We start from the raw sequence: 18765 nt of genomic DNA on the forward strand, positions 1-18765 counted from the left end.
AATGTTATTGTTGTTATAAACTTGTTATTACTTTAAATGGAGCTACCTTATCGTTTCTTGTTTCATGTAAACCACCCTGAGCCTTCGGGAAAGGCGGTATATAAATACAATAAATAAATCTTTAATGTTACATAAATCAGAGCTTCACATATGCAGTGGTCTCCTGAATTACAAAGATTAGACTTAACTTCAGATTAACTCTAACAAACTAGTCATCAAAATATCCAACTAGAGTTCATACCACTATCCCCGCTGTCACTTATGTCTATAGACTAAAACAGAAATACAAGTATTTTTGCTTTTTCCTTCTGAGCTTGTTCAGAATCCCACCAAATGAGAAAATACTCTCTGTCCTTGTAAACGACAGTACTACAATAAAAAGTCAGGTTAGTAACTAAAGAATCTCTAATTCAAGGTGCTTGGCTAATGACTTTCAGTTCAGGAAAAAGACTTTGGTCAGACTATCAATGGCAAACATGTACTGTTTAAATGATTCTTCATCAGCTTCAAAATGCATTATGACTGCAATAACTGCAAGGGAATCATCAGACGCTCATTTGATGTCAGTAATGTCATATTCAGAAATCAGACATCTACTCTTGTATCAGAGGTTCAGAATATTATCTAGAACAGCCTTTTTCAACCTTTCGACCATGGAGACCTTAAAATATTTTTTCAAGCTTAGAGGAGCCCCAGAAGTGGCCACAACTCCCTGCCATGCCACCTGGAAGTGATTTTAACCAGGAGTAAGTGTGCAGGCTTCCAGGTGTTGAAACCACAAGAGAACTCACTCACGCTTATGAAGTGGGAGCAGTGGAAGAGGCCAGTTCCCTAGCTTGTGACTGAGTCCACCAAGACAGGAGAGGAAAGGCAGGCGGACCCCGCAGATCCTTGGTTGGGAATCCCTGATCCAGAAAGTGAAACATTGCTAGTGCTTGATCTACAAGCTCTTCACTATATGTAGTTTCATATTTCTTTAATTCTCTTGGAAGCATTTTTCAAATGTCAACAGCATTAGCAATGCAGTAGGTATCATTCTGAAGTTTTCCCCCAAATTATATAGATGTGAGCGTACTGAGCATATCCCTTCTATGTTTGTTTAAACGAGATGCTGGATATGATAAGTTTTATCTTGTTACAATTTTCTTAATAAAATTATATGAGAACAGTTCTTATATCATTCAAACAAACACTGACTTCCAGCATACATCTTGAGGAAGAATTACAACTACCATAAACTCAAACAAGGAGACGGTGTGGTCTATGGCAAGAGTACCGGACAACCTCCTGGAGATCAGAGTTCAAATGGCTGTACTTCCATGGAACCCGCTGGGTGCTCTTGGTTCAGTGTGACAAGATTGGGTAGAAATGTACTGGTAGCTTTCAAGAAATGAGCAGGACTTTGACCTGTACATCATAGCCAGACATTACTTGACAGTCAAACTACCTCACACGGTAGGTATGAAGATAGAACTGTGAAATTATGTGGCTAATTATCACTCAGTTTTCTCATCTGCCCTTTCTGGGCAAAGTGATTTCAGAGCTGTAGTAGACCAACTCCTGATCTTCTGTAAAACTCATCTACACTGCAGTTCCTTTAGTCTAGCTTCACACTGGGCAAGATTAACCTCCATCTGGACACAGCAAAGTATGTGCCTCTTTGTTGCACCTACTGGATTAATCTGCACCTTTAATTCAATGGATCACAGTCTTGGGAGACAGAAGCAGGAATTAAGAGGATATGTTTTGGAGTGGTTTAATGTATTTCTCAGGACTGGACTTAAAGGGTTGCCAGTGAAAGTCGGTTGCCATCAGTATGGGGCCTATCCTGTTGGGTTTGAGAGAGAGCAGTACTATGTCCCACATTGTTCAACCTCAATGTAAAGCCCTTAGGACAAGTCATGCATAGTTGAGGGGTCAGCTGCCATCAATATGTTCATGACACTTAGCTCTGTATCTTCTTCTCCAAATCTTGTGATGTGAAGTCCTAAATTGCTGACTGGAATCTGTGGCTATGAGAGAAAAAATTAAAAATAAATCCTGACAAGACAAAAGTAACACAACTTCAGGATGTGGAGATGGAGATCTTTGGCAGGATTTAGTTGATCTTGCTGACTTTGTTAACAGCTTAGAAGTTTTATAGGATCCAGTTAGTAAAAAAAAAGTATGCCAATGCAGCTGCAAAAATCCTTTTCCTATTAAGTCGAGGTTGGAAGATAGCCTCTACCTTGACTCAACTGATTTGCCCATCTGGATTTTTGCCACAGCAACTTCAAAAGTAGAATACTGCAATGCACTCTACATGTGTTTCCCTTCAAAGTCCATTTGTAGAATCCAGTCGGTGCAGAATGCTGCTTCCATTGGCTGCCCATCAGTTGCCAGGTTCAATTCAACGTACTGGCTACCACATGTAAAGTCCTTCATGGCTTCAGATCTTCAAATCTTCAGGACCACCTTCTCCCTCCATATTCCATCATACTCACTTGGCCCATCTGAACAGAGCCTTCTGCAACTGGGCAGAATGACCAACATCCCATACAACTGCAGTCTCTAGTTCTTACCTTACAGAATGGTATGCCTGAGGTCAGGAATGCTCCTGTGATGGACTGTGTTTTAAAAGCTTGTGTTATATAAACATGTGACAGACTGTGAAGGATTAATGCCTCACAGAGCCAAAGAGTCTTTGAGTGACAAGCTACTCAAATGGATTTCATTGGACCGTATCAGTTGAGAAGAAGAGTTGGGAACTGATTGCTGAAGAAAACTCAGTTTAGCACTGATTGAGGACTAGGGAGGTAGTAAGGAAGGCCTCAATTTGGACTAGAAGAAGGGACAAAGCTTCAAGTGTAAAGAAATTATTCCCTGTCCAGTTGAAAAGAGATAATTTTAAAGATTGGAGTGATCCCTGTTTGTTCAGAGAAAAGGATTCTGGATACTTGGCAGTATGTTCCTGCTTTCTGTAACTTGAAGAGTTACTAAAGAATGTAACTCAAGAATGTACACTGGAGTGTTTAGCAGACACTGAAACTAACATTTCCCATCTCAAAAATTCTAAGACTTTGTGAAAAGTTAAAAAAACTCTTATTTGCTGGAAACATACTAACTTAAGTTTGTGAAATTATTAAGTTACCTCAGAGTTATTACTGATCTACCTCAGACATTTTATCCGATTCCACCTGATCTTCCCCTGACACTGAATAAAGTATTTTATTTCTTTTTGAACTTTCAAAAGCTTCTCATGTGCCATCTTCAGAAGTATAAGTTTAAGAAGGGGATCTTGTCTTTTCCCTCAAGTTCATGAGCTGAGCCAGCATCAAAATATAACAATGTAACAGGGTGGGACAGTCATAAATCTTCAAATAAGAATAGATGAAAGTGGTTGTTCAGGTAGGAAGGAAGGAAAAACGGGGGGGGGGGGGGTCCTATGTTTGTTTATTCATTTGATTTATACGCTGCCCCTTACTGTGACATTTTAGGGCTGTGCCCAAAGAACCAATGGGAAGCAGAGAGGTACATGGCAATATTTGGAATGATGAACAACGTAAGTTATAACAGTAATAATGTTGAGTACAACAGTTATGGAACAAACTATTTCTGTTAGGGACATAACTGGATGTCAGGTGTTGCCTGGTAAGGGACCAGGTTGTAGACAGGTCCTTGCTGTTGGCCTTCACCTGAAAGCCCGGCAGAAGAGCTCCGTTTTGCAGGCCTCATGGAGTTGATCAAGTTCTGGTAGGACATTGATTTCATTAGCGAGCTTGTTCCATCAGGTTGCGGTCACAGATGAAAAAGCTCTAGTTGAAGCTAGGTCGATTTTAGGGGAGACAGGGATCACCCGATTGTTGAAATGGGTAGAGCTGTCACTCTTTGGGGGGTACAGGCAGACAGCCCTTTAGGTATGCAGAACCCTGACCATGTAACACCTTAAACCTGATTTGGTGTTCGACTGGTAGCCAGCACAGCTGCTGTAGGATTGGGGTAATGTGCGCCCTCCACAGAGTTTAGGTAAGGATGTGAACAGCTGCATTGTGTAACAATCATAGATTCTGGAGCAGGGAAATGGAAGGTCCGTGTATAGCAAGGTTCAGTAATCCAGTCTAGAGGTGACCACTGCATGGATCACTGTGGTGAGGTGTTCTGAAACCAGATAGGGTACTAGTAGCTTAGCGGAGATGGGAAAATGCCAGTTGTGCTACTCTTGTGATTTGAGCCTCCATGATGAGGGAAGCATCAATGATCACATCCAGGTGCCTGGCCGGTTGTGCTGTTTTGAGTAGCACATTGTTCAGGCTGGGGAGTCATGCTTCCTGACCTGGCCCTTTCCCATCTATCCAAACCTTCAAGGAGCTACGTGAGGGAGAGAAGAGGGCGAGATTGCCATAGTGCCCAACTCTTCTGCAATTCTGCAAACTGAACTATTCAGGTGAACATTTTTATACAGATATTAGGGCTTTATTACAACCACATGATTCAGATAGTTTAATATGGGGATAGGGAATTTTAGTGATACATTGCATATTATTTGTTAGGAGATACACAAGTTCACATTGGAGTTCTTTCAGCACTCTTGCATGTATACTATCTGGGCCTGGTGATTTGTCAGTTTTTAATTTGTCCATCAGTCATAGAACTTCCTCTCTTGTCACTTCAATTCCCACTCAGGTCCATTAACATCCCTCCTGAAATTGTCATTTTGTAGTGGGCAACCATCTTCCATCTTCCACAGTGAAGACAGAGGCAAAAAATGCATTCAGCTTCTTGGCTATATCTGTATCATCCTTTAGTAATCCTTTTACCTCTTGGTCATCCAAAGGACTTACTGTGTCCCTAGCACTGCTCCAAGTATTGACTCTTAAACTGGTGAACTTATTGTTCTTGCATACTGTCCAAGTTCCTTCTCTAATACCAGTCAGTCTTCTAGCAGGTATAATATAGTCAGGCCGTGAGTCAACCATGTCAAAATGTTAATTTCTAACAATATGAAAAAAGAATTTGTGACAGAAACAAATCAAGCAATCTTTTCACCTATGATACCTGCTGGTAATCAGAACAAACTCATCCACAGAAGTTCTACTGAATGAATGAAAAACAAACAAACAAAACCCCACACTTGTTTGTTTTCTACTGATAATTTATTGTGTGAAATTTATATACTGCTATTGATTATCTAACCAATGTTTTCATTGCCAAAAGACAGTCATAGGGTGCAATTCTAAGGACACTTTCCTAAGAGCAAGCCCCACTCAATAAGATGAGCCTTACTTATGAGTAGATATCCTCAGCATTGCTTCCATAGCCTTCTGCACTTAACTGAGATCCATAAAGAAAGTAAGTCATTCTCACCCTATCCATTGAACTCTTTCATTAACAGCAAAACAGACTGCATTCTTACGCATATTTACTTGAAGTAAGCCCGTAGAACTCAATAATTTACTTCTAAGTAAACAGCCTGACATGGGGCTGCATGTGTTTGTTCTACAAGAATAAGATATTCTGAACAAATACAAAACAGTTTAATGGCTTCAGAAGTATACAAACAGGAAAGGGAAATATGAGATATAGGCTGAGCATCTCTCCCTCTTCTCAAGTATTTTACCTGGGTGTGACCAGAAGTTATTTTAGCAGTGAAGTAGAATCTTTGGAACACTTCTGCCAGCTCAATGAGATGCGGGATATTTAAGTCAGGGCATAGCCAAAGATCTCTTGGCCCATAGCTATGAGTGAGCCACCGACAAGGAAAAAAGCAAGATAGAAATTCTTTAAAATAAAATATCTACAAATATAGACACTTTATGTTCCAAAATAATGGCATGTAGAATGACAATATGGTGAGAGTTTTAGATAACATCAGAACAGAAGTAGCATGATGTGAAGTCTTTCTTGTGTAGCTCTAGCCCAGCCTCCACCTCACAGATGCCGAGTGGCTTCTAACTGTAGTTATTTTAGTATATGTGATAAAATTTACCACAGCTTAATTAGTGTTGCTTTAGACCGTGCTTTCTCAACCAAGGTTTCATGAAACCCTGTGATTTTTTGATGGCTCCAGAAGAGTTTCCAGAATGGATTTTTAAATCTTTTATAGATTTTTAAATCTTGTTAAACATTTATTGGGCGTTATGACCATATATGGTCATGTCGCCCTGCCCTTAAGGGATGGGAAGGGAAGGGGACCTGGATGGGCGTATACACAGCTACGCTTCCCAACCATATTCTGCATGATCGTGCCACTTCTGGGGTTTCTCAAAGCCTGAAGAATGTTTCAGGGATTTCTCAATGGCAAAAAAATTGAGAAAGGATGCTTTAGACAATTACAGTTAACATTCAAGTTCATCTCTCCTGTACCACTTAGATTTGACTCAAGCGAATTTCACAAGAGACATGGGAAGGAAAAAATGCACAAGGGTCATGGGAGGGAAAAGAAAAAAAGTTATTATTTATTTCCTGAGTTAGGGGAAATAAGGATGTTCAGTAAAGAGTCTGAAAAATATTAGCATTTGCAACACACAGCATTAGCTGGGTTCACAGTAATATTGTTACAAACACTTTCTTAGTGCATAGGAGGGTTAACACCCAAGCTTTAAAAATGTTGAGGTAAACTGCTGACATATATTCAGCCTTACAAAAACCCACAGTATGAATGAGAGCTCTTCCTAGCAATTCCAACTCTTAGCCAGCTTTCTTCAGAAGCTAGGATCTGAAACATACAAAGTCTCAGGAGAAAAGCTTTCACCTCACCCTTTGGAAGATCAGAATCTATCCCTAAAGCATTCACTATATCAATCTGTTTCTTCCACAACCAGGCTCTGAAACAAAACAGTCTCCCTTGAAAGACTATCTTCATGCCCCCTTCCCAATCCATGGATTCTTAGGCTGCTGGCTGTTCTGCACACATGCGAATCAGGCAAAAAAGGGACTGGTGATTGACTGAAAGGGGTAGGACCTTTGGCCATCCATCACAGGCCCTAAGTGACTATTTTAGTTCTCTTACAGCAGCTTTCTGTACTTTTGTGATGCAAGTTGTACATGTTCTTACAACATAGCAAGTATCTTGGGAACATAACTGCATAAGGAAAGAGCCTAGAAAAAAATGAAGTGAACTAACTGGACTGTTCAAAGATATGCAAATCTAAAACCATAAAGCCATCTTGTCTTCCAATGCTCTAAATATTTTTGTTGCATAGCTGACATTTGGCCCAGAGAAAAGTTTTTCTTAAAAATATTCCCCAACAGGGTCTTTCTTGCACCCAGAAGCCTAACCATTTTTAGCGGCAAAGAGGAATACAGGGAATGGTGTACTAGGTATATTTCTTCCCAGTGTGCTTTTTAAATACTGTACAACTTGTCTGCTTTAGTCTACTCACTCACACCTTATAAAAACAGAAATCAAAATTTTTGCTCATTGAAACCCTGAATGTTTGTATATAAGCCTAGAATGAGCTACCAATGACCTGAAATATTCCAGAAACAAGAGCATATAGTTACTCAGAAGGCTAAAGTCATTATCACGAGTGGTTTGATATGATATAAAAAAGGAAATGTCCATGACTGATCAATAGGTAAAGAGTAAATACTTTAAGAACTAAGTAAATTGGTTCCTTATGTAGAAAACCAGCCTTTAATTGAGTGCATAATAGAGCCAGTCACTGATTCATTGTGAACATACCTTAAAAGATTTTACATGCTGGTGATCAAATTTAATCTTAGCCAGATAATCTTTAAAATGAGAAATTTAAAATGTAATCACCAAATTTTAAATTTTCTTATTTCAAACAATTTTATCACCTCTGAAAGCTGACATACTTAGCTAAAAGAGAACTTGATTACAGCTCACCTGTCCTCCTGAGAATTTTTTCCAGGCCGCCTCTTATTTTTTGCTTCCCGTGGTGATGAGCGAATTTTTTTGGTCGGAGGAGCAGAATCTCTTCCATATTCTTCATCTATAAAATAATGATAAGATAGAATCAATTGTGCCAATCAGTAACATTAAGCTGTACAACCTTTAAAAATTAGCACCAACGACATCCTACTAAAACTTTATGAAGCAACTGAATGTTGTAGCTGAAATGTTGGAAATATGAAAATATTTCCATAGGATCTGATGAACTAGTTTGTTTTACTGATTTTAACTGTCCTTTTTAAAATTTGGTAAAAGTTCCAGTATCGTTTTGGAGAACTTTGCAAAGAAATAACTGAAGGGGGGAAATTAATCAAATGCTTCAGCTGGATGTTATCAAGAAACTAGGCCTTTTCATAGTCTCTTCTTCAAACCAAACTTTGGTTCAGGCACAGAATATAGACATTTTTTGCTCTTTTTAAATTTTTATATTCCTGAAGTGGGCTCCCTAACCTAGGAGTATTGCCCACTTGGCAGTGTTGTGAAGGTAGTGCATTTGTGAAAGGTCAGATTTAGCCTGAAAGCCAACCTTTGCCTGTGAGTGAATGAAGATATGGTCTTTGAGGAGTCAGACAAAGCTGGACAGACATAACCACTAAAGTCAGTTCCACAGAATAAAATATACATGAACAACACAATCAACTTCCAGTTTCCCTATTGGCCAGCACATATCTAATTATTTAGTTTTTTGTGCTGTGCTGCAGAGTAATGACTAGTCCTCTACACCGGTGGTCCCCAACCACCGGGCTCTGGCCCGGTGCCGGGCCGCAAAGGCCCTGGCACTGGACCACGGCTCCCTGCCTCCGCCGGGCCGCGCATGCGCCACGCGCGGCCGCACATGTGCGTCCAGGTTGTGCATGTGCATTTGCACCATGCGTGGCCGCAAATGCGCGTGTGCGGCACTCCCGCACATGCACAATTTGTGCATGCGCGGCCGGGCGATCGCCCTCCCCACCGCTACCGGTCCGCGGCCTGGAAAAGGTTGCGGACCACTGCTATACACTACTTTTTAAAATGTAAATACTATAAAAAATCATCCAGATGTAAAGACAGAAATCTCCAGATTACAGTCCCGTGCTCTTAACCATTACATCTATGATGCTAATATTTGACAGCAGCACATCTCTCCCCGAGGAGATAAAACACTGAGGACAAGATTCCTGAACAACTTACCACAACCAAGCCTCTGTAAATGTAGACCTATAGTACAGTGTTTGGTGTGTTGTAGGATACACGCTCATTTCACACAAGACTAACTGTCCTGGTCTGTGTGAAACAAATATGTGCTAAAGAATCCACCACAATGTATAAGGATTCCATAGCAAACAGGATGTCGTAGAAAATGTTCCCTATAAAGTAAGGAGGGGAGTGTCAGTCCTCTTCGATCACACCGCATGTTTGAATTTGCATCTGCACTGAATGGAGCAAGACAGCAAACAGGTTCATGGATGAAGAGCAATTCATTCACTGCTGGGTTGCAAGAGGCATGAGATAAATTGATTTTTTTTTTGGCAAAGATGCCACACTACATTGGGTCCCTTAAGAAGCGTTGGTTTTTATGCCCTGCTTTTCTCTACCCTACAGTCTTAAAGCAGCTTACAGTCACTTTTTCATTCAGCTCCCCACAACAGGCACCTTATGTGGTAGGTGGAGCTGAGAGAGGTCTGAGAGAACTGTGACTGGCCCTAGGTCACCCAGCAGGCTTTATATGGAAGAGTGGGGAATCAAACCCAGTTCTCCTGATTACAGCCCCATGCTCTTAGCCACTATACCTATGATACTAGTCTACCAATCACCATAACCTATGATGCTGATCTTTTAACACTGGTCTTCCTTTCAACAGCACAAGAGATTCATCTGCCAGTGGAATAATCACTGCACCTGAGAAGTTTCACTGTTGCAGAATGTGCATGATTCAATTTCAGAAGCCTTTTCTCTGCAATACCTTTCCTATCAAAAAGGCTGCTTTACCATACTTTGTTTTTTAAAAATAAAGACGGTAATTCATAATATCAACTACTAGTTGAAGCTAATTAGCCTTAAATGTCCCACTAAGCTCTTATTGTTTCTAATAAATTGGCATTTGTATTGCATGCATTATGAACTGACCTTGTGCATTAGAACTGCACACAGGATTGCACCATATTTTATTTTCACTAATTATCACAAATTTATCTACCGGACAGCAGCAGCACATCTGTTTTCAAACAACAAAAAAACCCTGCAATGGCTCCCCGAAGCCTTTACTTGGAGCAGAACAACAAAGAAGAGCATCTCAGAACTATGAAAATACATAGAACAGAAGAGTCTCAATATTTTTCCATTATGAGAAATAGTTAGTTACCTGCATCATCCGATTCCTGAAACTGTGAGTAGTCCACCACCTTTCTGTTCCTGGGGGGGGGGGGGGGGGGAGGAAAAGTAGTTTAATGAGAATGAAACTTTGATGAGTGTAGCGAGTTTTAATAGCCAAGACTACCATTTCTTTAGATATTTTAAGTATAACTGCCCTTATGAGATACTCTTTGAAACATAATTGGCTGCCTTTCAAAGTTCTTTAGAAACTCCATCTGGTCCAGAACACAGCTGCCAAACTGGAACCTGTGATAATTAACACAAAGAGCTTTACTTCCAGTTGTCTCCAGGTATAATTCAAAATCTGTGATCAAAACAGGTAAATACAGGTGACATAGTCCTTAGAAGTCCATTTCTCAGTGCTTCCTTCTTCAGTACCGAAGCAGATTTATACCAGGAATGGGGGCTTTTCAATGGATGCATCCTGATTATGAAAAATCCTTCCTAATCTTTGGACTTTCCTTCTCCCTTTTGTGGTTTTTTTAAAATGCATGCACCCTTCTTTGTTTCATTAACCCCTGTTTTTAAAGCTCCTAGTTAATGATGCTGTTTTATTGTTTTAGATCTTAAATGCCCCATGGGTGGGGGCACGGAAAGGTGACATATGTAAATACAAAATAAATAATGCCCAGAAATTCCAATATACATACAATTGGACACAATGAAGAGCTGCCTCCATAATTTTGAGTGTAACACGTATAGGATATTGTTGAAAAACACATTAACCCAAACTCCCACAAAGATTTCGATCATGTATATATTTATACACATTCCACTGCAGTCAGGAAAAGAAAACAGCCAGGGGCAGACTGGCAGTGGATGCGGGGTATAAGACTGGGGGGAGGGAATCAGATGGGTTATGTTGGCTGGGAATCTGTTCCTCTTAAATAAAACATTAAGGCCACTGTAGGCCGTACCTGTCCAGGATTGGGGCCAACGTCGATTGGCCCCTCACCCAGACTGACAGCCTTGCCAGCCACTCAGGTGACAGGCCCGCCCCCCCTACCTCACAAGCCCTGTTGTCGCTCTGCCTTGCCGCCATCACCACACTGCACAACACGCGCTGCCCCCCTGGCTGCTGCGAGCCCGCTGCCTGCCTCCAGAACAGACCTGCCGCCACCGCCAGCCACACGGTCCCGTGCTCCCGGGAACTCGCCCACCCAGGAGCAGCCTGCCACCCAGGAGCCAGCCGCCACCGGCCACCACGAAGTCCCACGCCGACGCGAGCCCATGCTGAGGAGCACTGCCCGGCCCCCAAGGAGAGACCGACGCCGGCCTGCCCATGCCCCATCACTCCCCCGGTGCGCCCCAACCCACACGCTGCCAAGGTATGGCCCACCTACTCTCCTGCAACTACACATGCCCGGCCTCAGCAAAATGCGGCGGGGCCCTCCCCCGATGCTGCCTGAGCCTTCGCTTTGCGGGACGAGCCACGGCCACCACAACCCTGCCCCATGTGCTGAGAGGGGGCTTGGGGAAAAGCCTTTGTGCTGGCGGGAAGGGGCAGGGACCCTGCTCCTCTCCCCCACCCGAAGCTGGGATCTTGGTGGGGGGAGGGGCTAGGGATGCCGGAGTGGGGGAGGCCCTGCAACGACTCCTCTTAACACCCGCTGTATTTTCACTACAGTGGGCTTAATTTCTAGTTTTATTATAATTTCCAATGTTTTTTTCAGGGGGGCTATTGTGAAACGCCATGAGCCAGCTTGGCTTGGTAGTGGTGGTCAATAAATATAAATAAATAACATACGTTATTCTAAATCCCCCTATTCACTACATCCTGTTTCTCCCGATAGAAGAGGTTTTATTGCCATTGGGCCTACTGTGGTTTTAAGAACCATTACTAGAAGCCCGAACCCTTGGGGTGTGACAAAAACTGTGTTCATCTCACCTTTTTCCTTTCACCATCATCCCTTCTATTGCTTGGAGTTGCTGCACAGCTGCAGGCCAGAAATGGAGAAAATCCTCCCCTCTGTAACTGAACTGCAGTCAGATTTTCAAGGTGGCCATTTCCAGGGGCAGCTCTTAGGGGTGGAGTAAGATACTAGATGAGAACTGGTAGTTGTACTTAGCCTTCAGTAAAAGAGTTAATTTATACTACTGTTTCTAAGAACTTGAAAGCTGTCTTGGGGAAATCAGTAAAAACCTTCTTCCATTAGCAATTGGGATACAAGTAAACACTACCAGAGTTACCAAAGGTTTAGCAAACACTGTTAAAAACAAATGCAACATTGTGATTATTAAGGATTGACAGAATTGTCAGGCATCCCAGCTCTGCATGCTGAATATTTCCAATGTTCCTGACCTGGATAGCCCAGTAAGCCTGATCCTGCCAGATCTCAGATGATAAGCAGGGTCAGCCCTCGCTAGTACTTGGAAGGACAACTTCCTAGGAATACCAGGATCATGATGTGGGGACAGGCAATGACAAACCACCTCTGAATGTTTCCTGCCTGGCAGCCATACAATCTTCAGATCTCCTAGCTATATTACACACAGACCATACAATGCATACATACATACAAACAAATAAAGTTCTGGATTTGTTCTAAACTAAACTTCCCATAACTTTGGCCCTGCTATTCACTTATCAGGTCTGATATGCTTAGCCCATTTATTGCACACCATAAGCTCCCTGGGTTGGATACAAGCATACCCTTGTCAGAATGGAAAGAATATTTGTTTATACAAATACAAGAGGAGCACAAAATTTCAACAGGTTTCCCACTCAAGCTGCATCCAATACTATTCCAGGGAATCCAACACCAAGGAGCAGTTTTTCATGTGACTCAGGGGCTGCAGGATAGAAGGAAATTGAAGAATGGATCAACTCCCGCCCATTCAGGAAACCCTTCCAGGGCTATCAAGAAACCCCAGGGTTTCACAAAACCTATAACCACTATACTGGCTTTTAGATAAATTGGTAGCATGGACAAGCACAAAGATTTAAACTTCCCTTACTTCCTATTCACATCTTGAGCAAAGTTCAGACAACAGCATACTCAAGAGATCGATCTTTCCTTCTTATTCTACCTACAAAATCAAAATACTGAAGGAGGCACAGTGTTTTCCTCTGGATAGCCACTTTTCAAACTGAGTACTCACTATCATCTTCTTCTCTAGTAAATGTTAATTCCCAAATAACTCATTCACCATTGCTCAGCAAGTACTATTCTTCTTCTCAAGTTCACTTGAGTAGAACACTGGTCTTTAAGTATCAACATGGTATACTGCTACAATCCTTCTAGTAAACTTGTACAACAGAATAAACAGTTTACCATCTAATCTGAGGATTAACTCACTGTACTGATTCTCTTCTTTAAGTAAACCACTTGGATAAGCACCCAAGGATATAATTTAATTATAAAAATATGCTTCCAATCTATGTAAGCATTAAAAAAAGAAGCTCAGAACAAGTTCTTGGTTTCTAAAGAACTGGCTGGGATGAGGAAAAGCAATAATTAAGTTCAGAATTGTTTCCTCTATTTGAACAATAGCATGATACTGCCAAGTTCCATGACTGGAAGTGCCATAGCATAAACCTCAACCTCAGATACTTAGTGCAAAAGCACCCTGTTGTGTAGTGATTATTGTTAAATGAGAACCAGAGAGATCCGAGTTCAAAATCCTATTTGAAATGAAGTTTAATGTATAACCGAAAAAGTAAGATATTATCTACAGTCCTCCTATTAAAATCATGAACAAATAGAGGTTTGAGCACGGCAGGCACAAATTTGATTTTGGCATGCTCATGTGCTGGCTCCGCTCCTTCTCTCCTTACAGGTAGAACACTCCAATTTATATTCAGATTTACAATATAATTCAAGGTTATGTGTTTCTAAACAAGGATAAACCAAATGAAAATACCATTATGGTCCATGAGCCTGTACCAGACTATCAAAACAACCTCCCCTTGACCACAGCCATTAGCAACTCTTCTGGAACATAAAGAAGATGGCGCCCTTCTCTTTCCAAAACTAATAACAGCAAAAGTGTGTATATGAGGTTCTGAATGTTCAATATATCTCCCCTCTCTGTTTGGTCCGGATCCAAACTGAGACTATATATGGTTGGTTACAATAAATTATTTTTTAAAGGCAGGAAAAGGTACTGGATAAGTCTGTCAATACTCTGTCCATCAGGATTCAAATGAGTTATCAGACCAAGCAACCAAAGCAGCTCTGGGCCACAACAGTTCTAACTTGTGCTGAGGCAGATTTATCATCTGCAGACACAGATTTGGACTAATGGCAAGTGTCATGACTTACAAAATAAAGTTAGCTATGTTTAGGAAATGCTTGGATGATTCAAGCATGATTTTATACTCAGATTTTAAAATAAATTATTGTTATGGAATGGAATAATGTGGTTCTATCCAATTACTTGTAAAATTTCCCCCCTAAAGAGATTTAGAAGTAACAGGCAAGCCTGGTTAGTTTCTGAATTCAATTTTAAGTTTATATAAAACATTGTATCCTCATAATGCTAACAGCAAAAGTATTGTAAATTTAAATTTAAATCTCATTGTAACTACTTGTCCGGAGAGCTACTGGGTTATGACATTATGTTAATTTGTGCCTCAAAGACATTACAGATGATGAAAAGCAACTCTAGACACTGTAGTACCCAAAAGCAAAATATTTATGTGATCATCAGAGAAGTTGAACTCCCAGCAGGGATATATAGCCCCACCTCCTGTTAGGAGATCATAATTCACTAAGGATAAGTATTCAAGGATAAATCCAACTAACATGGGATTCCCTCAAAAACAATGTTCTCATATTTATACACATACATTTGCCTTCCAGTTAGAATGCTGATTAAAATTTGCATATTAACTAGATATTTAAGTGGGAGTAGATATTCGTTTCAGATTTGACATTTAAACTTCAGCAACTTTAGGCACCAAAGTAAAAATCCTTTGCAAACTGGATTGTCCCTAGCAGAACCATTCCTTAATGTGAACAGTTAATAGCTAATGTTATACAGTCTCATATTTTAATGTTTGTAATGTTGAAAACAATTTCATCTTTCTGGTGGCCCACATCCCACTTCACCATGCATAGTTCTCCATTATACTCTCACCACAACTCTGTGGCTGCCGTTATATTAAGAGAACATGATTGTCCCAGTGATTCATGGTATGCAAGGATATGAACCTGGGTTAACCCAGATCTAGTCCAACTTCCAGCCATTACACTATATTGGCTCCCCACTGATGAGATAGAGAGAATACAATGGAGAAGTAGACTTTGGGCATCGTAAATTCAAATAATCTCTGCTGTTACAAACATGCTCTTATGCACTCCTCAGGGGAAAAGAAAATGGACCGATCCCGCTCCAATTTCATTGAACATCACTGTGGGACCTAACATGTGGAGTTCCAAAGGGTGAAATTCTATCCCCCATGCTTTTCAATATCTATTTAATGACCTAATGACAAATTCGTATCATTGGGGTTGGTTGTCATCAATATGTATGTGATATGTAGTTCTATATCACCTCATCCAAGGCTCCTGTTGATGTAACAGAGGTCCTAAATTATTGCCTTGCTGATGTGGTAAATTGCCTAAGATCAAATAAATTGAAGCTAAACTCTGACAAGATGGAGGTAAAGCTGGTTGGGAAGACAGAGATCTTGAAGGGCATTATGTTTCCCACTTTGATGGAGTTTAGCCGACACTTACTGACTTGGTTAAGAGCTTTTCGGACTATGCAGGACCCAAAAATATTGCTGGGGAAGCAAGCTAATGCAACTACAAAAAAGAGGCTTTCTTCCAACTCAGCATTGCCCCAAATATGGTCTCTTACCTTGAAAAAGCTGTTCTGGACACCTGAATCTGCTCCACAAAAACAATAAGACTTCTGTAATGCACTGTACAGACGTGCATTACTGCAAAATCAATTTGAAAGCTCCAGTTAAGGCAGATAGCCACAACTTGGCTATGATCAGGCGCAAGGCAGAGACACACACTAGTCCCATGCTAGTCACTCCACTGGCTGCCCATCAATAACTGGATTCTATTTAAGGTATTGGCTATCACAGCCTTAAACCCTAATATTTGTGAGACAACCTCTCCCTCTATTTTTAGTTTGCTGAAACTATATAATTTTTATATCATTTAATGTGTAATGTTAATACTTACCCTTTACTTCAGTTGTTTTTAGATTTCTAATCAATTCTACAACCCATGCTCTATTGTAAATGCCCTTTCCTATTAATTATAATGCCTTGAGTCCAAGAAAGGTGCACTATAAGTAATGTAAATAAAATAAACAATTCCTTGGAGAAATATATATATATATAAATGGGAACTGAATGCAAGTAAGGAATAACCAGAATGTACAGAACCACAATGATATACTCTGTTAATTGAATCCAGAACCACATCAGGATGGAAACTTAAGTGGCAATGTAATAGTAAAAGATCAGATCATTCCAGGCCACTACCTTGTTCTTCCGGCCCACAACAACAAACTTACAGAACAGACTGAAAGTGGGACAAGTGATTAACGATGTCACCCAATACTAGAATGATACAGTAAATGTTCCTTAGGTTTCCCTTATTCTTACCCCGAAATGAGCCACCGCTAAGTGATCCCTGCCTACTAATGTTCTCTGGATTCTCTGATCGCTTCCTACTACCCAATGAGAGCGCAACAACGCGAGACCCCCCCTCCCTCATGCATGGAACTCTGTGGAGTCCCCACCGCTGCAAAAAGCGCAGTTCCCGCACAACGTGCATTGTAAATGCACACGCGCTCCTTCCCACCAGGGTGCACTCTTCTGCTACGAACTCTTCCTTCTCGCAAGCAAGCACCTCCCCACGCTGATATACGGCAACTCCGTGCGAAAAGTCCCAATTAAATGCATATTGCCTCTCGACGACATAACTCGGAACACGGGGCCGAGCTAGGAATACCCCCCCCCCTATTTCTCTGGAACAATAAATGTTACACGATTCATCCGCACAATGCGCATGTGGCATGCCTTCCTTCTCTCTCTACAGTCGACATACGCGTAGTCAAACCCTCGCAGCCCTCTCCTCCTCCTTGCCTCATACAGGCGAGGACCATTGTCTGCGCCAACCTTCAGGGGCGGCACTGCACCCAGCGATAGAAGACCTGCAGGGCGGCGGGCAGAATCCCCCACCGCCAAGAAGCATGCTGCATGCCTACACACGCCCCTCCCCTCTCATCTCCCGCCATATCCCACTTTCGGCCTCCTCGTTCCTTCCCGCCCGGGACAGGGCCCGGTTCGTTGGCTCCTCATCGGAGAGGACGCGGGTGGCCCGAGGCCCTTCTCCATTTGCCAAGGCTCACCTGACGGGCCTAGACATCTTGGCTGATTAAATCGAGGCGGGCGCTATCAACTAAGGAGACGAAAGAGTCGAGAGGAGTCTGAGCAGGCCTCGCTCGACTTCCCGCGGGGCCCTGGGTCCAGCGACTCAGGCGGCCGCCCCGCGCAGCAGACCTGGCCTTCCTACACCGTCAATCGCCACCACTCGCCGCTCCCCCCTGCAAAATGGTCGCACTTCGTCCAGCAGAAGGGATGCGCCGTGCTGAGAGGGCGGTACAACCTACTCAGCTGGCATCTCGTACCCTTTCTTCTCATTGGCTAGTTCGAGACATCGCCCTGGCTTATTGGCCTGTTCGAACCATCACGGAAGCGATGCCCCGCCTCCTTTCCTGCGAGCGGGAGGAGTAAAGGAGATGGAGGGGAGCCCCCTCGCTAAAGCTACTATGAGAGGGGACAGCCAACAACAGCCAGAAAAAACTGGCAAGATTTGACCATGGCAGATTCGCTAGAGGATTGCTTGTAAGGTTTAATATTTCCGTCCGGCCACTCAATAACCAGTCGTTTCTATACCCGAGAGAATGAGCCGAGATTTTTATAATTGGCTTTAGAGGAAATAATAGCTTCTCCCCCAAGCAGCTGATTCGACAACAACGTCCAGGTTAGCTTTTTGGAGGGAAAAGAGAATCAGGTTCAGCCCCACCCCACGCGTCGTGGGCACCTATCGCGATATTTCATGTTTCTGCGTCTGAGACAGCGCTCCCTTTTCTCACGAGCGCCGGGTGCAGTCTCCCCTTCCTCGACCCACTACTCGATCTTCCCCGCCGCTGACTCGCAGGACTCCGCTCCTCCTGTCGCTCCGGTCCCAGAACGCTGATTCCAGCCCAGGGGGACGACTTTCCGCTCGGGGGGCTGCCCGGCTCAGGGCAAGTTGCTTCAAATCCGGTCTCCATTTTCATTGCAACTTCTGCGTTCCGTAATTCCAGGCAAATGAATGGGTATTCCTAGTTCCTTTATAGCCAGTATACTTCAGACCTTCTGCATTGTTTCCTATGGGTTTCGCTGTCATTTGTTTTAGTACATCTGGTCGGATTACCTGGACCTGACAAAAAGAGGGATGTGTGGTTGGGAAGTTGAGAGGCTAGGGTGAAGGTCACTTGACTTATTAATTTTTTATGTATACCACCTTCCCAATATGGCTCAGCCCCTCGGGGTGCTGTAA

General features: G+C 42.3%; 1 protein-coding gene across 2 annotated transcripts in view; it reads right to left on the reverse strand.

Annotated features, from left to right (window-relative positions):
- NUCKS1 (nuclear casein kinase and cyclin dependent kinase substrate 1) overlaps nucleotides 1–17822 on the reverse strand; it is a 33830-nt gene extending 16008 nt beyond the window's left edge. For both annotated transcript variants that reach the window (XM_077334752.1, XM_077334751.1), the window contains exons 1-3: nucleotides 17570–17822; nucleotides 10239–10288; nucleotides 7832–7937 (exon numbers count right to left, since the gene is read on the reverse strand). In XM_077334752.1, the coding sequence (XP_077190867.1) occupies nucleotides 7832–7937; nucleotides 10239–10288; nucleotides 17570–17586 (173 nt within the window). In that variant the 5' untranslated portion in view covers nucleotides 17587–17822. The remainder of the gene's footprint in view (nucleotides 1–7831; nucleotides 7938–10238; nucleotides 10289–17569) is intronic.
- Nucleotides 17823–18765: the final 943 nt, after the last annotated feature.

The sequence above is a fragment of the Paroedura picta genome, chromosome 4 (genome assembly GCF_049243985.1).
Source record: "Paroedura picta isolate Pp20150507F chromosome 4, Ppicta_v3.0, whole genome shotgun sequence".
In the NCBI taxonomy this organism is placed as follows: Eukaryota; Metazoa; Chordata; class Lepidosauria; order Squamata; family Gekkonidae; genus Paroedura; species Paroedura picta.